Raw genomic sequence first — 25016 nt, 5'->3', positions numbered from 1 at the left:
CCTCTATACCATTTGTATTTCATTAACCTTTTGTAACGACGGGTGAGTGAAAGGAATGAGGAGTCAACTGCAGAGAGCGAAATGTACGGGAAAATGCTTTAATGTCCTTCGAAAAACGTAACAGGTCCAAACATGGGTGAATGCCAAAAAACTGGCGCAACACAAACCCCAAAACCTTGTTACCAACACTGGACAGCGAAACCCAAAAAACAGACATGCAACATCACCACACGTAACAACTAAATAAGCCCGCACAAACACTAGCGGGCAAAACGAACCTAAATAGTACCCATCCCAAAACCCCAACAAGGAACAGGTGAAAACAATTAGACAGACATAAACGAAAAGGAAAAAGGGATCGGTGGCAGCTAGTAGACCGGCGATGACGACCGCCGAGCGCCACCCAAACAGGAAGGGGAGCCACCTTCGGTAGTATTCGTGACAGTACCCCCCTCCTGACGCACGGCCCCCGCAGTGCGACGACCCCGGGGGCGAGGTGCAGGGCGATCCGGATGGAGGCGATGGAATTCCCTTAGTATAGTTGGATCCAATATATCCCCCACCGGGACCCAGCACCTCTCCTCCGGCCCGTACCCCTCCCAGTCCACGAGGTACTGCAGGCCCCTCACCCGGCGTCTGGAGTCCAGAATGGACCGTATCGTGTACGCCGGGGACCCCTCTATGTCCAGAGGGGGCGGAGGGACCTCCGGAACCTCACCTTCCTGCATGGGACCAGCTACCACCGGCCTGAGGAGAGACACATGAAACGAGGGGTTAATACGATAATACGAAGGAAGTAACAATCGATAACACACCTCGTTTATTCTCCTCAGGACTTTAAATGGCCCTACACACTGCGGACCCAGCTTCCGGCAGGGCAGGCGGAGGGGCAGGTTTCGGGTCGAGAGCCAAACCCTGTCCCCCGGTGCAAACACGGGAGCCTCACTGCGGTGACGGTCAGCGCTCTTCTTCTGCCGTCCACTCGCCTGACGCAATGACTCCTGGACGGCTCTCCAGGTCTCCTTAGAGCGCTGCACCCACTCCTCCACCGCAGGAGCCTCGGTCTGGCTCTGATGCCATGGTGCCAGAACCGGCTGGTACCCCAACACACACTCAAATGGTGACATGTTGGTAGAGGAGTGGCTTAGTGAGTTCTGGGCCATCTCTGCCCAGGGGATGTATCTTGACCACTCCCCTGGCCGGTCCTGGCAATACGACCGCAGAAACCTACCCACCTCCTGGTTCACTCTCTCCACCTGCCCATTACTCTCCGGGTGATAACCCGAGGTCAGGCTGACCGAGACCCCCAGACGCTCCATAAACGCCTTCCATACTCTGGACGTGAACTGGGGACACCGATCAGAAACGATATCCTCGGGCACCCCGTAGTGCCGGAAGACATGGGTGAATAGTGCCTCCGCAGTCTGCAGGGCCGTAGGGAGACCGGGCAACGTGATAAGACGGCAGGACTTAGAGAACCGATCCACAACGACCAGGATCGTCGTGTTCCCCTGAGACAGGGGAAGATCAGTAAGAAAATCCACCGATAGATGGGACCACGGCCGTTGTGGAACGGGGAGGGGTTGTAATTTCCCTCGTGGCAAATGCCTAGGAGCCTTACTCTGGGCGCAAACCGAACAGGAGGAGACATAGAATCGCACGTCTCTCACCAAGGTAGGCCACCAGTACTTCACTCTAAGACTTCGCACTGTCCTTGAAATACCCAGGTGACCTGAGGAGGGTAGACTATGAGCCCATCGAATCAATTGATCACGAACAGCGAGCGGCACATACCTACGACCCTCCGGGCACTGTGGAGGCGCAGGTTCCTCTCTTAGTGCCCGCTCGATGTCCGCGTCCACCTCCCATACTACCGGTGCTACCAGCTTGGACGCCGGAATGATGGGAGTAGGATCGATGGACCGGTCATCAGTGTCGTATAGTCGCGCTCCTCGTCCCCTGCCGGAGATGGAACAACCTCTCAACCTCTCACTACTCCAGGTAGTGACCCCTCGCTGAGTCGGGCCCATTCCAGACAGCGTTGGCCCACTCCAGGGCCCTACCCGTCAGACAGGAAATGAGGACACTCACGCTCCCCTCGTCCGAGGGAGCAGGCCGAATGGTGGCCAGGTAGAGATCAAGTTGTAGCAGAAATCCCTGGCACCCAACCGCTGCTCCATCGTACTCCCTCGGAGGCGTGATGCGCAGGGCGCTGGCACCGGATCCCGCTGGAGGAGATGGTAGAGTTGCTGGTGGGAGGGTAGGTGGGGTAGTAGGGAGACCACTCCTCTCCCAACGGTCCATCCTCTCCATCATCTGATCCATTGCTGATCCAATGCGATGGAGGATGGACGTATGATGAAGGACTCTCTCCTCCATCGTGGGGAGAGGGGTGGTCGCTGCTCCTGCTGACTCCATCTGGAGGTGCGGGCTTCTGTAACGACGGGTGAGTGAAGGGAATGAGGAGTCAACTGCAGAGAGCGAAATGTACGGGAAAACGCTTTAATGTCCTTCGAAAAACGTAACAGGTCCAAACATGGGTGAATGCCAAAACACTGGCGCAACACAAACCCCAAAACCTTGTTACCAACACTGGACAGCGAAACCCCAAAAACAGACATGCAACATCACCACACGTAACAACTAAATAAGCCCGCACAAACACTAGCGGGCAAAACGAACCTAAATAGTACCCATCCCAAAACCCCAACAAGGAACAGGTGAAAACAATTAGACAGACATAAACGAAAAGGAAAAAGGGATCGGTGGCAGCTAGTAGACCGGCGACGACGACCGCCGAGCGCCACCCGAACAGGAAGGGGAGCCACCTTCGGTAGTATTCGTGACACCTTTGACTATTGGATGTTCTTATAGGCACTTTAGTATTGCAAGTATAACAGTATAGCTTCCGTCCCTCTCCTTGCTCCTCCCTGGGCTCGAACCAGCAACACAACGACAACAGCCACCATCGAAGCAGCGTTTGAATTTGGCGCTCTGCATTTTCTCTGGCTTTTGGCCAAGTGAAACAGTAGTGTCCCGCCTAAACTCCGATTTTTGGATATAAATATGAACTTTACAGAACAAAACATACATGTATTGTGTAACATGAAGTCCTACGAGTGTCATCTGATGAAGATCATCAAAGGTTAGTGATTAATTTTATCTCTATTTCTGCTTTTTGTTACTCCTCTCTTTGGCTGGAAAAAATGGCTGGCTTTTTCTGTGACTTGGCTCTGACCTAACAATCGTTTGGTGTGCTTTTGTCGTAAAACCTTTTTGAAATCGGACACTGTGGCTGGATTTACAACAAGTGTATCTTTAACCTGTACTGCTCTGGCGTTCCGCCAGCGGAACTCCTCCCACATTCCACTGAAAAGGCAGAGCGCGAAATTCAAAATATATTTTTTAGAAATATTTAACTTTCACACATTAACAAGTCCAATACAGCAAATGAAAGGTACACATCTTGTGAATCCAGCCAACATGTCCGATTTTTAAAATGTTTTACAGCGAAAACAGCACGTATATTTATGTTAGCTCACCACCAAATACAAAAAAGGACAGACATTTTTCACAGCACAGGTAGCATGCACAAAGCCAACCTAACTAACCAAGAACCAACCAAACTAACCAACAAACAACTTCATCCGATGACAGTCTTATAACATGTTATTCAATAAATCTATGTTTTGTTCGAAAAATGTGCATATGTGCAGGTATAAATCATAGTTTACATTGCAGCTACAATCAGAAATTGCACCGAAAGCAGACAGAATAATTACAGACACCAACGCCAAATACCTAAATACTCATCATAAAACATTTCTGAAAAATACATAGTGTAGAGCAAATGAAAGACAGGCATCTTGTGATTCCAGACAATATTTCCGATTTCTTAAGTGTTTTACAGCGAAAACACAATATAGCGTTATATTAGCTTACCACAATAGCCAGAAACACAAGCCATTTCCCAGCAGCAAAAGTTAGCGATCGTAACAAACCAGTAAAATATATATAATTTTTGACTAACCTTGATATGCTTCATCAGATGACAGTCCTATAACATCAGGTTATACATACACTTATGTTTTGTTCGAAAATTTGCATATTTAGAGCTGAAATCAGTGGTTATACATTGTGCTAACGTAGCTACTTTTTCCCACAACGTCCGGATATTTTTCTTACACTCACATATTCTGACCAAATAGCTATTCATAAACATAACTAAAAAATACATGTTGTATAGGAAATGATAGATACACTAGTTCTTAATGCAATCGCCGTGTTAGAATTCTAAAAATAACTTCATTACGACATAAGGCTTACGTTAAGGCGACCGAGTGCCCAAAACCTGGGCGCAAAACTAATAGTACACAGTTCGACAGATATATGAAATAGCATCATAAAATAGGTCCTACTTTTGCTGATCTTCCATCAGAATGTTGTACAAGATGTCCTTTGTCAAGAACAATCGTTGTTTGGATTTAGAATGTCCTTTTTCCCTCTTGAATTAGCAAGCGCACTAGCCAAGTGGCGCGAAGCTCTCCTTTCTGAACAAAGGCACACAACGCAACACGCCTAACGTCCCGAATAAATTTCAATAGTCTAATAAAACTATATTGAAAAAACATACTTTACGATGATATTGTCACATGTATCAAATAAAATCAAAGCCGGAGATAGTAGTCGCCTATAACGAAAGCTTTTCAGAAGGCAATTCCAGGTCCAACCTCGCGCTTTCCAGAAAACAGGAAATGGGTGACACGTCATTCCAAGAGGATTTATTCCATCTCAGACCAAGATAAACACTCCATTTCTTCTCTCACTGCCTCTTGACATCCAGGGGAAGGTGTATGACGTGCATGTATACTAATACGTATCATGCCCATTTATAGGCAGGACCCAGAAGAGAGCATCGATTTCAGATTTTCCACTTCCTGGTCAGGAAGTTTGTGCCAAATGAGTTCTGTTTTACTCACAGATATAATTCAAACGGTTTTAGAAACTAGAGAGTGTTTTCTATCCAATAGTAATAATAATATGCATATTGTACGAGCAAGAATTGAGTACGAGGCCGTTTAAATTGGGCACGATTTTCCCCCAAAGTGAAAACAGCGCCCTCTGTCCTTTAAAATGGTGTAAAATACTTGTATGTTTGAGGAATTTAAATTATGGGATTTCTGTTGTTTTGAATTTGGCGCCCTGCAGTTTCACTGGCTGTTGACGCTAGCGTCCCACATACCCTAGAGAAGTTAACTGACTTGCCTAGTTAAATAAAGGTTACATTTAAATAAATACAAAATATTGTTTCATGACAAACCATTTTTTACAAATCCGTCAAGGTACCAACTTTGAGAAGGGTTTAAAACAAAGGTTTCAAACCAATTCATGAATGTAATTGAATCTAGGTATGTCTTGCATTTAATGTAAGGGCATGAACAAAAATTGGCTGAATATTATACAATGACTTATCAACAGCTTTGAGCTATAAATCAGTTTTACATTGCAGCTACCATCACAGCTACCGTCAGAAATAGCACCGAAGCAGCCAGAGTAATTACAGACACCAACGTCAAATACCTAAATACTCATCATAAAACATTTCTGAAAAATACATGGTGTACAGCAAATGAAAGACAGGCATCTTGTGATTCCAGACAATATTTCCGATTTCTTAAGTGTTTTACAGCGAAAACACAATATAGCATTATATTAGCTTACCACAATAGCCAGAAACACAAGCCATTCCCCAGCAGCAAAAGTTAGCGATCGTAACAAACCAGCAAAAGATATATACTTTTTGACTAACCTTGATAAGCTTCATCAGATGACAGTCCTTTAACATCAGGTTATACATACACTTATGTTTTGTTCGAAAATGTGCATATTTAGAGCTGGAATCAGTGGTTATACATTGTGCTAACGTAGCTACTTTTTCCCACAACGTCCGGATATTTTTCTGACACTCACATATTCTGACCAAATAACTATTCATAAACATAACTAAAAAATACATGTTGTATAGGAAATGATAGATACACTAGTTCTTAATGCAATCGCCGTGTTAGAATTCTAAAAATACGTTATGGCGAGAGCGTGCCCAAAACCTGGCCGCAAACTACTAGTACACATGTACGACAGATATATGAAATAACATCATAAAATGGGTCCTACTTTTGATGATCTTCCATCAGAATGTTGTACAAGGGGTCCTTTGTCCAGAACAATCGTTGTTTGGATTTAGAATGTCCTCTTCTCCAGTCAATTAGCACGGAAAGCTAGCAAAGTGGCGCGAAGCTCTCCTTCCAGAACATACGCAGACAAAGCAACACGCCTAACGTCCCGAAAAAATTTCAATAATCTAATAAAACTATATTGAAAAAACATACTTTACGATGATATTGTCACATGTATCAAATAAAATCAAAGCCGGAGATATTAGTCTTCTATAACGGCAGCTTTACAGAAGGCAAAACCAGGTCCCTTCACGCGCTCTCCAGAAAACAGGAAACTGGTGACACGTCATACAAAGAGCTTTTATTCGACCCCAGATCAAGTTATACACTCCATTTCTTCTCTCACTGCCTGTCGACGTCTAGTGGAAGACGTATGAAGTGCATGTATACTGATATATATCAAGGACATTTATAGGCAGGCCCTAGAACAGAGCATCGATTTCAGATTTTCCACTTCCTGTCAGGAAGTTTGCTGCAAAATGAGTTCTGTTTTACTCACAGATATAATTCAAACGGTTTTAGAAACTAGATAGTGTTTTCTATCCAATAGTAATAATAATATGCATATTGTACGAGCAAGAATTGAGTACGAGGCCGTTTGAAATGGGCACCTTTTATCCAGGCTACTCAATACTGCCCCTGCAGCCCAAACAAGTTAACATCGACCACTCTCAGAATTCTCACTTCCTGTTTGGATTTTTTCTCAGGTTTTTGCCTGCCATATGAGTTCTGTTATACTCACAGACATCATTCAAACAGTTTTAGAAACTTCAGTGTGTTTTCTATCCAATAGTAATAATAATATGCATATATTAGCATCTGGGACAGAGTAGGAGGCAGTTCACTATGGGCACGCAATTCATCCAAAAGTGAAAATTCTGCCCCCTATATCAAAGAAGTTAAACTATCATTATGACATCATGGATGAATTCTGGAATATACTATATAGCCTAGAAACCTGGTTAAACTATCATTATGACATCATGGATGGCCAGTCATTGTATTCATAGTGTAGTGAATTCAGGCGGTAGCCCTGAGCTGAACTCAAACCTGGGTCCAGTGACTGTCAAGTCAACACCTTATAACTGTTACGCCAAGATGTCTGAACTTCTTGACGAGGTCGCTAGGTGTTGGGTTACAGTTTCTACAATATCGTTTTCTATGAATTTGAGAGTGGTTACACTTCTCCTTCCCCCATCCCTCAGCTGTTTACCAAACCAGGTCTCTGGACAGCCATTTTGTTGCGGTTTAAAAAACCCATACAACCCAGCAATCTGCAGTTCAAACAATAACAAATCTGTCATTCCACCACTGTTTTGGTAATAAGATGATTATTGGGTTGGAGAAATGTAACTACAGACAGACATATGGATGCAAGGACTGACCATCCATGATATCAACATTATAGTTTTAACCATGTTTTAACCATGTTGAGGCTATACAGTGTTGATTTACATTGTTTCTAAACATTTGAGTAAAAAAAGCTTATTTGGGTTCTGATGGGGTACAACAGTTGAACTAAGCTCATGAAGCATGTGTTATATTCTTCAAGAATCAATGGCTATAAATAAATAATTAAAAAGTCACAATATGGATGTAGCAATTGCAGATTTCCCCTTTAACACCAAACATCAGTTGAACAACTGCAGAGTTTGTGCCTCTGTTTTTAAGACAGTACTTACTAGTGTTAATCAGGGAACGGTTTCTCAAAACCATCTTCTTGGTAAGTTCACCGTTAGAACCATTGGATGCCTTAAGATGCGTTTGGGAAACCGGGACCAGATATCCAGTTTCCTCCTCTTCTTCCTCCTTTTTCGATGTAACAGTCATCTCTCCCTCCTCCTCTTTCACTCCATAAACTGCATCCTCCTCTCCTTTTACTGTAACATCCTCCTCCTCTTTCACTCTGAACGCGTCTTCCTCTTCTTTCACAGTAACGGCCTCACCCTCTACTTCTTGTTTTACTGTGATATCCTCCTCTTCTGTAGCAGGAAGAGAGTAGCTTAGTGACCGCATGGTCGGGATGTTAGCTAGGCTAATGCTAACTTAACCAGACCACTAGCTAAATAATAACACCGTAAATATAAAATTAAATCGGATAACTAACTAGAGGACAGAAGTGGGTTTAAAACACAGTGGCTAATATACACGAAAGCGTCTAAAGAGCTTTATTGGTTCGGCTATTTTGGCTAGCAAGCTACCGAGGTGGCTGACTAACTGTTGTTGCTGTTGAAGAAGCGTTCCGTCCACTAGATTATACGTCACACTAACAGCATTGCCTTAAAATCGCACACCGCCATCTGCTGACTGGAGTGGGTAACGCAGTTGTCTGAACCTCTGACTGCGATGGAGATGTGCGACTTTAAGACAATGACGCTAGTGTGACGTAAAATATATATTACAATGTTCAGCCAAAAAGTTAGTGTAGGAAGCATGAGTTTTTACTCACCAGTGTAACAACACAGTGTGGTTAAATGCTTAATAGTAACTTAGTTGTAGTCACGATCTGGTTCTCTATAAGCACAACCAGTTATGTTTTTGAATTATCACATATGTATTAATTTATTTCGGGATTCTGGGTAATCCACAGCAGATTTATGGAGAATTGCTGTGGGTGTGTTGAAAATTGAATAGTCAACTATAATAGTATACTTTTACATCGTACATTAGCAATTTATGTTTTAGTAACTACTGTTGTTGGTTTGGCGTCAAATAAGCCTCTTTATACGTTATTTGCCGAATCTCAGTTTTCCATGTGGGTTTTATGCTAAAGTTCCCTCTTTCAAGTTGGTATCTAACTGGAAAATGCATCTTCTTTAGGAGTGCTATTTTTACCCTGTCGACTACTGATCATTCATCCACACTGTGTGTTCCATCAATGCAGGTCATTTATGACAAATGTATAAAGTATATGTTTTATAAACTCATGAACACCAGCCAGTTTATTTGCCCGGTTTTGTTAGTTTAGGTGTATTATACTTCTTCGCCACCAGAGGGGGACATTGAGTAATTTCCCAGGTTAATTTGATATATTTTGATAGCCTTTATGTTTTGTCAACTTGTCGATATGTTACGTTTGATACCGGAGCTACGAGCCATGCGTCCAAATCACTAACCAATCATTCAAAGCAGTGTGCTGATGCCTGTATCACTTTATCAGCAGCACGTCATCAATGACGTCTGAAGCTACATTTCGTCGAACAACCACCTGATTGGTTTGGTATTGGGCTTGTTCGACACTGCAGGCGACTGCCAACTGACTGATCTACAAATCACTATACATCATAAATAACTACTCATTATTATTTATAAATCAGTCAGCCAGTCAATTTACCCACAATGCAGCATGGATTTGATGCTCTCGATCAAGGCCAGTGGTTTAGTAGAAGACATGAAGGCTACGCTGCTACGGTGTGGGACGTCATCTATAAAAATGTGGCTGTTCTAAATTCTGTTTCGCTCAAAACCTTGAGTAATGAACCTATTTTTGACACAATTGGCTGGAAAGAGCCAATGATTCAGGAAGCTTTGTTTCCCCATCACTACTTTTCAGCATGTTTTCTGTGAATTAGACTACGGGAGTTTTGTAACTTTTTCCCCCGGTAACGTTAGTTGGTCTCGCTGACAATAACCATGCTGGTTGGCTACGCTGGTTAGGCTAATAGCTAGTTGGCTAAATAGCCAACGTTAGCTGGTTGGCTAACTGCATGTAGATAACTGCATAAAGCTAATGTTAGCTGGCTGGCTAAGATAACTGCATATAGCTAATGTTAGCTGGCTGGCTAATATAACTGCATACAGCTAATGTTAGCTGGCTGGCTAAGATAACTGCATATAGCTAATGTTAGCTGGCTGGCTAAGATAACTGCATTCAGGTCATGTTAGCTGGCTGGCTAAGATAACTGCATATAGCTAACGTTAGCTGGCTGGCTAAGATAACTGCATATAGCTAACGTTAGCTGGCTGGCTAAGATAACAGCATATAGCTAATGTTAGCTGGCTGGCTAAGATAACTGCATATAGCTAACGTTAGCTGGCTGGCTAAGATAACTGCATATAGCTAACATTCTTTGATATTTGGTTAGATGGCATTATGTATTTAAAAACTGTGGTTTACTTTAATCACTCAAGTCATGAGTGCAAATTATTGGTTTAATATAAAGTTATATATTTTAAGTTATTTCTGTTGTAGTATACATCATAGGCTGGTCCTCCATATTACTTCACACCTGACTTTGGAATTCTTCTAAATTCTGATTGGTTTAATGTAATAACTCCAAAAATACAACTGTGAGGTGTTATTTTGCATTGGAAATGTTTTCATATTTTATTTGATATTTTATAAACAATACAAAACATACACATACAAACAACATCATAGAAACATTAACTACATCACACCTGCCCAGACCCACTAGAACACACCTCCATCTCCAGCGCCCGCATCAGCACCATTTTATTTCTCTCCATTGCAACTTTCAACTTTTAGATAATAAAGCATTTTACGTTTCCATTGAATTAACAACAGAGGATTGGTTGATTTCCAGGTTTTAATTAAGTATAATATTTAAGATGATTGATGAGAAAAGTATCGTCCAACTCTGGGGTATCTCACTACACCCTCAAATGCCATGTTTTGAAATATACAGACAGACAGATTAAAAGTAATTTTACATTGTATAACTGTACTTCTGACAGCCAACTTTCTAACTCCGCCCATAACTTTATGACATCATAACAATCCAAGAAGGATTTTTGAGTCATTGTTAGTTTTACACTGAAGACATGACTCTGCCATTGTGCTGTAGAATTTGTGAATTTTGTCTCTTGTATAATAAGGGACTATCATTTGTCCCAACATCACAGGCCACAGACTTTGATACAGTTAAAGACTTACAGTTAAAGACTTAAAGTTTTTCCTCCGTTTGAAATCAACTGAGTTTTTTTTATGGGGTTTCTCCCTGTGCACCTGCCAATGTAAATCCATTGAACGAGACAAGTTACCAGACAGGACATATTGCTAATGTTCTTCCCATTAATAACCTCAATGACAATTAACTTGTGGGCGGTGGTGGTGATGACGGCCTATTGGATGACGTCGTCCATCGGGATTCCCCCCAAAAGAAGACGCTCTGGATTGATCACTGGAGTCAGATGTGAAGGAGGAGGTTGATCATCAGGAGTCAGATGTGAAGGAGGAGGTTGATCATCAGGAGTCAGATGTGAAGGAGGAGTTTGATTATCAGGAGTCAGATGTGAAGGAGGAGGTTGATCATCAGTGAACCTCTAGGATTGTGACTGGGCTGGCGTTTCCACTTCCAGCTGGGTCATATATTTTGATACATTGAATGTTGATATTGTGAATCTATGTTATATATTTGTACCCCCTGTTTCATGAAGTGATGTCACTAAGTACTGCCCCTATATATATAATGCATTCGGAAAGCATTCAGACCCCTTCACTTTTTCCACATTTTGTTACGTTACAGCCTTATTCTAAAATTGATTAAATCGTTTTTCCCCCTCATCAATCTACACAATACCCAATAATGACATCACAATACCCCATAAGACATCACATTGCCCCATAATGACAAAGCAAAAACAGGTAAAAACAAGGACCCCAAACTTTTGAACGGTAGTGTACGTCTACATGATGTATTGTTACACCATGTAGGAGCAGGATAGACCTAGTCTGTTCATTATATACATCTACATGATGTATTGTTACACCATGTAGGAGCAGTATAGACCTAGTCTGTTCATTATATACATCTACATGATGTATTGTTACACCATGTAGGAGCAGTATAGACCTAGTCTGTTCATTATAAACATCTATATGATGTATTATTACACCATGTCGGAGCAGTATAGACCTACAGTAGCTAGCTGCTAATTTAGATGTAGTATAACTTAATGAAACTGCCTTAAATATGCTGTGGTAAACATTTTTTATTCGCACTAATCAATCAACACATTCCTGTCTTTGTATGTCTCAATATAATAGTATTATTTAATTAAATCCATCTAAAATAATCTTTGAAAATAAAATATGATCCTCAACTGCGTTTCCCACTCCAGTCAGCAGACGGCGATGTGCGTCTTTCAGGCGATGCTGCTGCCGTGACGTATAATCTAGTGGACGGTTCTTCAGAAACAGCTCGTCGACCACCTCGGTAGCTTGCTAGCCAACATAGCCGAAAGATTCAAGCTATTTATACGCTTTCGGTGTATATTACCTACTGTGTTTTAGACACACTTCTGTCGTATCTACTTGTTAACCTATTTAATTTAATATTACGTTATTTTGTATTAGTCAGCTATAGTAGCTGACTGGTTAAATTAGCACTAGCCTAGTCGCTAATGATAGCTAGCTAACATCCCCGAACATGAGCTCCCTAAACTTCTCCCCTCCTGTTAAAGAAGAGACGGAGAAAGAAGCTCTGGGGCTGAACATTGTCGTGAAAGAGGAGGAGGATGTCACAGTAAAACAAGAAGTAGAGGGTGAGGCTGTTACCCTGAAAGAAGAAGAGAAAGACGTTTCAGTGAAAGAAGAGGAAGACGCGTTCAGAGTGAAAGAGGAGGAGAAAGACGTTTCAGTGAAAGAAAGGAAGATGCGTTCAGAGTGAAAGAGGAGGAGGATGTTACAGTAAAAGAAGAGGATGCAGTTTTTGGAGTGAAGAAGGAAGGGGAGATTACTGTCACATTGAAAGATGAAGAGGTGGAGATAGGAGATCTGTTTAACACCAGTAAGTACCGCCTTAAATTCGTTTTTTACTTTCGATATTCGGAGTTGGCTCGTCAATACCTCTTCAACGGAGGAACCAGGATGATGACTGATATGTCTAGAATCAGACGACTAGACAGCAAGCTACCCCTTGTTTTCTCTGTTCCGTTTCCAAAAAGTGACTTAACATATATATTTGAGAAGGGTCTATCTGCTGACCACAGACTGAGGGGCACTGCATGTAGTGATTGTCATGTAGTGATGTTTTACTACACACCGTGCCCCCCAATAGTGCCATGCGAGAGTTGGATTGGCTACAACAAAGATTATGGATATACTGACAAGATGTCTCTCCGCCCTCACAAGGGGAGTAGTTGTCCACAAAGCGGCACTGCGGGTTGTCTATCTCCCGCCTATCCTTTCTTTGGATTGGTGGATTAATCTTATTATTGTAATCTATTGTTTATATTCTATGAGGGTTGTTGTCGTCAACCGCCTGTATTCAGTGGAGAGAGATGCTAAGCTATTAGCATGAATATGCATAGCGATCTGGAGACAACTCCTATAGTGTTTTTGTCAAAGTTGTCGGTATGTCACGTGTCCACATAACAACTTAAGCATTACGAAACGTATGTTGGATCAAGTAAACCTCACGTAGCAAATAAGCCATTCATTTTGTTGTTGACCAAATTTGACACTTTCCACATTGGGTTGATAATTGTTTCCACTTGGATACAACCTACTGTAACCTACTGGCATGACCTAGAGAGTTACAACCTACTGTAGCCTACTGGCATGACCTAGAGAGATACAACCTACTGTAGCATCCTGGCATGACCTAGAGAGATACAACCTACTGTAACCTACTGGCATGACCTAGAGAGATACAACCTACTGTAACCTACTGGCATGACCTAGAGAGATACAACCTACTGTAACCTACTGGCATGACCTAGAGAGTTACAACCTACTGTAACCTACTGACATGACCTAGAGAGATAGAACCTACTGTAGCCTACTAGCATGACCTAGAGAGCTAAAGTTGTTCAATTCCTGGATTTTAAATGAATATTTTCCAGTAATAATGATAATTTGTGTCTTCCTATCCACATGTGGGATACCTCTCCCTTTGTCTTCCTCTCTACACCAATAACAGACAACTACTGTGGGATCCCTCTGCTTTGTTGTCCGCTCTACACCAATAATAGACAACTACTGTGGGATCCATCTCCTTTGTCGTTCCCTCTACACCAATAACAGACAACTACTATGGGTCTCCCAATCACGGCCTGATGTGATATAGCCTGGATTGGAACCAGGGACTGTAGTGATGCCTCTTGCACTGAGATGCAGTGACTTAGACCGCTGCGTCCGTGTGTGTGTTTAACTTTTTAACTGTACTAGAATGTTAAAAGGCCGCTAAAATTTTAAATATCGGTTATCGGTATCGTTTTTTGGGGCAAGGAAAATATTGGCCAAAAATGTGATATCGGTGCATCCCTTTATTCTAAAATGTATTATTATTTTTTAAATCCTCATCAATCTACACACAATACCCCATAATGCCATCACAATACCCCATAATGCCATCACAATACCCCATAATGCCATCACAATACCCCACAATGCCATCACAATACCCTATAATGCCATCACAATACCCCACAATGCCATCACAATACCCCACAATGCCAATCCAATACCCCATAATGCCAATCCAATACCCCTTAATGCCAAAGCAAAAACAGGTTTAGATTTTTTTGCTAATGTATTAAAACTAATCCCCAGGATAACTAGTCTGAGTAATGTAAGATCTACGATCCCAGGATAACTAGTCTAAGAGTAATGTTAGATCCCAGGATAACTAGTCTCAGAGTAATGTTAGATCCTAGGATAACTAGTCTCAGAGTCATGTAAGTTTCAGATAGTTTTAACCCATTACAGTCTAAGCCTTGTCTGAGGGGGAGGTCCTTCTAAGCTATATGGAATTGTTTTACGAAGGTTTAAATAACATGAAGGGCTTCCCCAGTATAGTACTGTAGAAACACCCTCCAACATGAAGGGCTTCCCCAGTATAGTACTGTAGAAACACCCTCCAACATGAAGGGCTTCCCCAGTATAGTACTGTAGAAAAACCCTCCAACATGAAGGGCTTCCCCAGTATAGTACTGTAGAAAAACCCTCCAACATGAAGGGCTTCCCCAGTATAGTACTGTAGAAACACCCTACATCATGAAGGGAATTTTAAGACTCCTTGAAGTATCAAAGTTAATTTATGTCAAATTATTAGGCCACACTGCTATAACCCATAGTAACACATTGGATAACATTCACAACATGGAGCAACAGTAACCATAGTAACACATTGGAAAACATTCACAACATGGAACAACAGTAACCAAAGTAACATTGTTTCCCCCAAAACATCTAAAGGAAGTTTGTTCTGAAGTGTCTGGTTTCCTCATTAGCAGGGAGGAGTTTCTACAACCAGATACACTACATCCATAACTAGTGGTTTCCTCATTACCAGATATACTACATCCATAACTAGTGGTTTCCTCATTAGCAGATATACCACATCCATAACTAGTGGTTTCCTCATTAGCAGATATACTACATCAATAACTAGTGGTTTCCTCATTACCAGATATACTACATCCATAACTAGTGGTTTCCTCATTAGCAGATATACCACATCCATAACTAGTGGTTTCCTCATTACCAGATATACTACATCCATAACTAGTGGTTTCCTCATTAGCAGATATACTACATCCATAACTAGTGGTTTCCTCATTAGCAGATATACCACATCCATAACTAGTGGTTTCCTCATTACCAGATATACTACATCCATAACTATCGGTTTCCTAATTAGCAGGGAGGAGTTTCTACAACCAGATATACTACATCCATAACTATCGGTTTCCTCATTACCAGATATACTACATCCATAACTAGTGGTTTCCTCATTACCAGATATACTACATCCATAACTAGTGGTTTCCTCATTAGCAGATATACTACATCCATAACTAGTGGTTTCCTCATTTGGAGATATACTACATCCATAACTAGTGGTTTCCTCATTACCAGATATACTACATCCATAACTAGTGGTTTCCTCATTAGCAGATATACTACATCCATAACTAGTGGTTTCCTCATTAGCAGATATACCACATCCATAACTAGTGGTTTCCTCATTACCAGATATACTACATCCATAACTATCGGTTTCCTAATTAGCAGGGAGGAGTTTCTAGAACCAGATATACTACATCCATAACTATCGGTTTCCTCATTACCAGATATACTACATCCATAACTAGTGGTTTCCTCATTACCAGATATACTACATCCATAACCAGTGGTTTCCTCATTACCAGATATACTACATCCATAACTAGTGGTTTCCTCATTACCAGATATACTACATCCATAACTAGTGGTTTCCTCTCCTCATTAGCAGATATACTACATCCAGAACTAGTGGTTTCCTCATTAGCAGATATACTACGTCCATAACTAGTGGTTTCCTCATTAGCAGATATACTACATCCATAACTAGTGGTTTCCTCATTAGCAGATATACCACACCCATAACTAGTGGTTTCCTCATTACCACATATACTACATCCATAACTAGTGATTTCCTCATTAGCAGATATACTACATCCATAACTAGTGGTTTCCTCATTAGCAGATATACCACATCCATAACTCGTGGTTTCCTCATTACCAGATATACTACATCCATAACTATCGGTTTCCTAATTAGCAGGGAGGAGTTTCTACAACCAGATACACTACATCCATAACTATCGGTTTCCTCATTACCAGATATACTACATCCATAACTAGTGGTGTCCTCATTACCAGATATACTACATCCATAACTAGTGGTTTCCTCATTAGCAGATATACTACATCCATAACTAGTGGTTTCCTCATTACCAGATATACTACATCCATAACTAGTGGTTTCCTCATTACCAGATATACTACATCCATAACTAGTGGTTTCCTCATTACCAGATATACTACATCCATAACTAGTGGTTTCCTCATTAGCAGATATACCACATCCATAACTAGTGGTTTCCTCATTAGCAGATATACTACATCAATAACTAGTGGTTTCCTCATTACCAGATATACTACATCCATAACTAGTGGTTTCCTCATTAGCAGATATACCACATCCATAACTAGTGGTTTCCTCATTACCAGATATACTACATCCATAACTAGTGGTTTCCTCATTAGCAGATATACTACATCCATAACTAGTGGTTTCCTCATTAGCAGATATACCACATCCATAACTAGTGGTTTCCTCATTACCAGATATACTACATCCATAACTATCGGTTTCCTAATTAGCAGGGAGGAGTTTCTACAACCAGATATACTACATCCATAACTATCGGTTTCCTCATTACCAGATATACTACATCCATAACTAGTGGTTTCCTCATTACCAGATATACTACATCCATAACTAGTGGTTTCCTCATTAGCAGATATACTACATCCATAACTAGTGGTTTCCTCATTTGGAGATATACTACATCCATAACTAGTGGTTTCCTCATTACCAGATATACTACATCCATAACTAGTGGTTTCCTCATTAGCAGATATACTACATCCATAACTAGTGGTTTCCTCATTAGCAGATATACCACATCCATAACTAGTGGTTTCCTCATTACCAGATATACTACATCCATAACTATCGGTTTCCTAATTAGCAGGGAGGAGTTTCTAGAACCAGATATACTACATCCATAACTATCGGTTTCCTCATTACCAGATATACTACATCCATAACTAGTGGTTTCCTCATTACCAGATATACTACATCCATAACCAGTGGTTTCCTCATTACCAGATATACTACATCCATAACTAGTGGTTTCCTCATTACCAGATATACTACATCCATAACTAGTGGTTTCCTCTCCTCATTAGCAGATATACTACATCCAGAACTAGTGGTTTCCTCATTAGCAGATATACTACGTCCATAACTAGTGGTTTCCTCATTAGCAGATATACTACATCCATAACTAGTGGTTTCCTCATTAGCAGATATACCACACCCATAACTAGTGGTTTCCTCATTACCACATATACTACATCCATAACTAGTGATTTCCTCATTAGCAGATATACTACATCCATAACTAGTGGTTTCCTCATTAGCAGATATACCACATCCATAACTCGTGGTTTCCTCATTACCAGATATACTACATCCATAACTATCGGTTTCCTAATTAGCAGGGAGGAGTTTCTACAACCAGATACACTACATCCATAACTATCGGTTTCCTCATTACCAGATATACTACATCCATAACTAGTGGTGTCCTCATTACCAGATATACTACATCCATAACTAGTGGTTTCCTCATTAGCAGATATACTACATCCATAACTAGTGGTTTCCTCATTACCAGATATACTACATCCATAACTAGTGGTTTCCTCATTACCAGATATACTACATCCATAACTAGTGGTTTCCTCATTAGCAGATATACTACATCCATAACTAGTGGTTTCATCATTAGCAGATATACCACATCCATAACTAGTGGTTTCCTCATTACCAGATATACTACATCCATAACTATCGGTTTCCTAATTAGCAGGGAGGAGTTTCTACAACCAGATATACTACATCCATAACTATCGGTTTCCTCATTACCAGATATACTACATCCATAACTAGTGGTTTCCTCATTACCAGATATACTACATCCATAACTTGTGGTTTCCTCATTACCAGATATACTACATCCATAACTAGTGGTTTCCTCATTAGCAGATATACTACACCCATAACTTGCGGTTTCCTCTCCTCATTAGCAGATATACTACACCCATAAATAGTGGTTTCCTCATTACCAGATATGCTACATCCATAACTAGTGATTTCCTCATTACCAGATATACTACATCCATAAGTAGTGGTTTCCTCATTAGCAGATATACTACATCCATAACTAGTGGTTTCCTCATTACCAGATATACTACATCCATAACTAGTGGTTTCCTCATTAGCAGATATACCACATCCATAACTAGTGGTTTCCTCATTAGCAGATATACTACATCCATAACTAGTGGTTTCCTCATTAGCAGATATACTAAATCCATAACTAGTGGTTTCCTCATTAGCAGATATACTACGTCCATAACTAGTGGTTTCCTCATTAGCAGATATACTACATCCATAACTAGTGGTTTCCTCATTAGCAGATATACTACATCCATAACTAGTGGTTTCCTCATTACCAGATATACTACATCCATAACTAGTGGTTTCCTCATTACCAGATATACCACATCCATAACTAGTGGTTTCCTCATTAGCAGATATACCACATCCATAACTAGTGGTTTCCTCATTAGCAGATATACTACATCCATAACTAGTGGTTTCCTCATTAGCAGATATACTACATCCATAACTAGTGGTTTCCTCATTAGCAGGGAGGAGTTTCTACAACCAGATATACTACATCCATAACTAGCGGTTTCCTCATTACCAGATATACTACATCCATAACTTGTGGTTTCCTCATTACCAGATATACCACATCCATAACTAGTGGTTTCCTCATTAGCAGATATACCACATCCATAACTAGTGGTTTCCTCATTAGCAGATATACTACATCCATAACTAGTGGTTTCCTCATTAGCAGATATACCACATCCATAACTAGTGGTTTCCTCATTAGCAGATATACCACATCCATAACTAGTGGTTTCCTCATTAGCAGATATACCACATCCATAACTAGTGGTTTCCTCATTACCAGATATACTACATTCATAACTATCGGTTTCCTAATTAGCAGGGAGGAGTTTCTACAACCAGATATACTACATCCATAACTATCGGTTTCCTCATTACCAGATATACTACATCCATAACTAGTGGTTTCCTCATTACCAGATATACTACATCCATAACTTCTGGTTTCCTCATTACCAGATATACTACATCCATAACTAGTGGTTTCCTCATTAGCAGATATACTACACCCATAACTTGCGGTTTCCTCTCCTCATTAGCAGATATACTACACCCATAAATAGTGGTTTCCTCATTACCAGATATGCTACATCCATAACTAGTGATTTCCTCATTACCAGATATACTACAACCATAACTAGTGGTTTCCTCATTAGCAGATATACCACATCCATAACTAGTGGTTTCCTCATTAGCAGATATACTACATCCATAACTAGTGGTTTCCTCATTAGCAGATATACTACATCCAGAACTAGTGGTTTCCTCATTAGCAGATATACTACGTCCATAACTAGTGGTTTCCTCATTAGCAGATATACTACATCCATAACTAGTGGTTTCCTCATTAGCAGATATACTACATCCATAACTAGTGGTTTCCTCATTACCAGATATACTACATCCATAACTAGTGGTTTCCTCATTACCAGATATACTACATCCATAACTAGTGGTTTCGTCATTAGCAGATATACTACATCCATAACTAGTGGTTTCCTCATTAGCAGATATACCACATCCATAACTAGTGGTTTCCTCATTAGCAGATATACTACACCCATAAATAGTGGTTTCCTCATTAGCAGATATACTACATCCATAACTAGTGGTTTCCTCATTAGCAGATATACTACATCCAGAACTAGTGGTTTCCTCATTAGCAGATATACTACGTCCATAACTAGTGGTTTCCTCATTAGCAGATATACTACATCCATAACTAGTGGTTTCCTCATTAGCAGATATACTACATCCATAACTAGTGGTTTCCTCATTACCAGATATACTACATCCATAACTAGTGGTTTCCTCATTACCAGATATACTACATCCATAACTAGTGGTTTCCTCATTAGCAGATATACTACACCCATAACTTGCGGTTTCCTTTCCTCATTAGCAGATATACTACACCCATAAATAGTGGTTTCCTCATTTCCAGATATGCTACATCCATAACTAGTGATTTCCTCATTACCAGATATACTACAACCATAACTAGTGGTTTCCTCATTAGCAGATATACTACATCCATAACTAGCGGTTTCCTCTCCTCATTAGCAGATATACTACATCCATAACGAGTGGTTTCCTCATTAGCAGGGAGGAGTTTCTACAACAAGATATACTACATCCATAACTAGCGGTTTCCTCATTACCAGATATACTTCATCCATAACTAGTGGTTTCCTCATTACCAGATATACTACAACCATAACTAGTGGTTTCCTCATTAGCAGATATACTACATCCATAACTAGTGGTTTGCTCATTAGCAGATATACTACACCCATAACTTGCGGTTTCCTCTCCTCATTAGCAGATATACTACATCCATAACTAGTGGTTTCCTCATTAGCAGGGAGGAGTTTCTACAACAAGATATACTACATCCATAACTAGCGGTTTCCTCATTACCAGATATACTTCATCCATAACTAGTGGTTTCCTCATTACCAGATATACTAGAACCATAACTAGTGGTTTCCTCATTAGCAGATATACTACATCCATAACTAGTGGTTTCCTCATTAGCAGATATACTACATCCATAACTAGCGGTTTCCTCTCCTCATTAGCAGATATACTACACCCATAACTAGTGGTTTCCTCATTTGGAGATATACTACATCCATAACTAGTGGTTTCCTCATTAGCAGGGAGGAGTTTCCACAACCAAATTGCATTTGCATCGCCCTCGTGACGCAATTTTATTAAACACAGAAAGGGGCCTATATTGGAGACCAAAAGTCGTCTGGCACACCGCTTACAGTTTCAACAACATGAATAACTTATTTCTAGTCTACAAGGTTAGATGTTACTACTAATGTGAAAACAAGACAAAATATGACTGTTCTTGCTCATTTTAAGACAAATGTCAAATAGTCATTACATTCATTACAGACGTCAATTGTTGTACTTCATGGCTATGCTGTTGGCATCACTTCTTACAGTGGATTTCCGCTGTTGTGGGCGTTTAACCATCTGTCTGACTTTGTTGTTCACACAGGAGAGAGACTGCACTAACGTGGGTCCTCTGGGGAGCCTCAACAACCTCACGATGCTGACAAGGCAGAGAAGAGTCTCTCCACATCAGAACACCTCAAGAAACACCCGCAGAGATCCACAGGGAAGAAACCTCGCTGCTGCTCTGACGGAGGGAAGAGATTCACCTCCTCAGCAGGCATTAAAATTCATCAGAGAATCCACACAGTGGAGAAACCTTATAGCTGTACTCAATGTGGGAAGAGTTTTACTCATTCAACCAGCCTGATATCACACCAGAGAACACACACAGGAGAGAAATCTTATATCTGTAGCTGTGGTATATGTGGGAAGAGTTTTACTCGGGTAAGCACCCTGATATCACACCAGAGAACACACACAGGAGAGAAACCGTATAGCTGTGATGAATGTGGGAAGAGTTTTGATACATCTAGCCATCTTATTGTACACCAAAGAACACACACAGGAGAGAAACCATATAGCTGTACTCAGTGTGGGAAGAGTTTTTTTTATTTTTTACATCTAACCATCTGAAGATACACCAGAGAACACACACAGGAGAGAAATCTTTTAGCTGTACTCAATGTGGTAAGAGTTTTACTCAACTAAGCAGCCTGATATCACACCAGAGAACACACTCAGGAGAGAAACCGTATAGCTGTAATGAATGTGGGAAGACTTTTACTCACCTAAGCAGCCTGGTATCACACCAGATAACACAGACAAGAGATAAACCATATAGCTGTCATGAATGTGGGAAGAGTTTTATTAGCCTAAGCAGCCTGATGTCACACCAGAGAACACACACAGGAGAGAAATCTTATATCTGTGGTCAATGTGGGAAGAGTTTTGTTCAGTCTGGCAGTCTAAAAGTACACCAGAGAACACACACAGGAGAGAAATCTTATATCTGTGGTCAATGTGGGAAGAGTTTTTCCTCATCTAGCAGCCTGACTCAACACCAGAGAACACACACAGGTGAGAAATCTTATATCTGTGGTCAATGTGGGAAGAGTTTTAATACATCCAGCATTCTGACTCGACACCAGAGAACACACACAGGAGAGAAACCTTATACCTGTGATCAATGTGGGAAGAGTTTTGCTACATCTGGCCAGCTGACTTTACACCAGAGAACACACACAGGAGAGAAACCTTATAGCTGTAATCAATGTGACAAGAGATACTCTGATAAAAGGTGTCTGATCAAACATCAGAAAATACATGGAGTTGTTTCATGATATCAATGAATTAATGTTGAATGTTAACATTTGTAGTAGGAGTATTTGAATAATGTCACAATGTAGAAGCGTAAACGTTTGCCCCCTTATCATTTGATTTCAACATGATATGGATATTAGCCTCAGGGGGAAAATCCAGTCTCTGAAATGGAAGAGTACTATTTATTGATTTAACAAAAAGTGACTAACACAAAAAGAGCTGTGTTACACTTACCATGTTGGTGACCCACTTGAATCAAAATGCAACACCTCAAAATGTAGCGAGCTGTTTTCTACAAATTGTCCTCTAACCAGGGATGTACACATTTCTCCCAGATTCCGTGTGGTTTTTGAGCTGTTAGTTTTAACAGGACGTGCAACCTCATCTCCCTCCTCTCGCACAATTGATTTCAACATGATATCGATGAGTGATGACAAATAAGTGTTGCGTTCCTTTGTTTAGTGTCTCCTACATTTCAATGCATCACTAAAATGTAGCTGACTGTCTTCTGCAGGTTGTCCTCTAACCAGTGAGGTTAAATATATCTCCCATTTCCATGTGTTTTTTTTTGTTGTGTTAGTTTCAACAGCACGTACAACCTAATTTCCCCCCTAATTGATATCAGTGATTTATTGCTACTTGTCAAAACAACAGCGTTTTTGGTGCTTGTGCAGTTTATAAGGAGCTTGTTTTAAAAAATACAATTATTGTGGCAGATGTTTGTATATACCACATGTTAAATTGAAAACCTATCCCAAACTGTTTCTGCATATTGGTTATTGATTTGGAGATGTTAAAACTGTGTTTTGACATTGGGCTATCCCACCTAGCAACTATGCAATCAAATATTTCATATAACATTTAGTAGTGATATTTATTCATGCAACCAACTGACAATTTTTTGGATACAATTATATTGACATTGTTGCCCTGATGTTAGAATATCAGGATTCATTCTCAGATGTGCCAACCCAAATGTACTAGAGCATGACATTGGGGACTGGGCCCCGATCCAACAACATGCCTTTCGAGTGAACCCTGATAAGGGAGAGAAGCTCTGCAGTTAGGTGGAAAGTTACTATGGATATTGCAGGATTTTCCTCTTGAAATCAGACATGTCTGTGGTGAGGACAACTTGGTTGCTGATTATCTCAAGGGTGGGCAGTCAAAAAGATTTGTGTTTTGAGTTTAGCCAGTGCGTTGCCATGGATCACAATTTATTTTGACTTCACGTTTTTCCGTATTGGAGATTAATTTTGTTTGGGCTCGTTTCAAGGGGACGAGAGTTCTAGAAGCTAGTGAGTTTTCGGTTTCTTTGTGTGAAAAATAAATCTTGTTTTTAATTGTTGTTAGACACCATGTTTATATTGTAGAAGGTGAAGCGTTGTAGTTTATTATAATGTGAAATGGAAGTTGTTTTCTGTTGGTGGTGCGCATTCTCTTAAGGTGTTACAGTCTTTGGTTTTGAGGTTTGGACTTCAGAATGTATAGCTCGTTAGCACGTATAGCTCGTTAGCACGTATAGCTCGTTAGCACGTATAGCTCGTTAGCACGTATAGCTCGTTAGCACGTATAGCTCGTTAGCACGTATAGCTCGTTAGCACGTATAGCTCGTTAGCACGTATAGCTCGTTAGCACGTAGGACGCACTGATTGGTGTCACCTCGTTGGTCAGTATGTGTTACACTTGTGCTGGCTTGTCCATCTCGTTAGTGGGAAGGTGTTTCACCTGAGCTGGTCCAGGTGGGTCTCATGGTGGGTGTCTT

At 40.7% G+C, this 25016-nt stretch overlaps 1 protein-coding gene across 1 annotated transcript; it reads left to right on the top strand.

Annotated features, from left to right (window-relative positions):
* Window positions 1-1848: 1848 nt before the first annotated feature.
* Window positions 1849-23127, top strand: LOC120032753 (zinc finger protein 180-like; the record flags this gene model as incomplete). The annotated part of the gene is made up of 3 exons (XM_038978939.1): window positions 1849-2001; window positions 22070-22474; window positions 22567-23127. Coding segments are annotated over exons 1-3 (1119 nt in total), but the record flags the coding sequence as incomplete, so codon positions are not given.
* Window positions 23128-25016: the final 1889 nt, after the last annotated feature.

The sequence above is a fragment of the Salvelinus namaycush genome, chromosome 39 (genome assembly GCF_016432855.1).
Source record: "Salvelinus namaycush isolate Seneca chromosome 39, SaNama_1.0, whole genome shotgun sequence".
NCBI classification, from domain to species: Eukaryota; Metazoa; Chordata; class Actinopteri; order Salmoniformes; family Salmonidae; genus Salvelinus; species Salvelinus namaycush.
The sequence above is the reverse complement of the archived record's forward strand: the minus strand, read 5'-3'. Positions and strand labels throughout refer to the sequence as shown.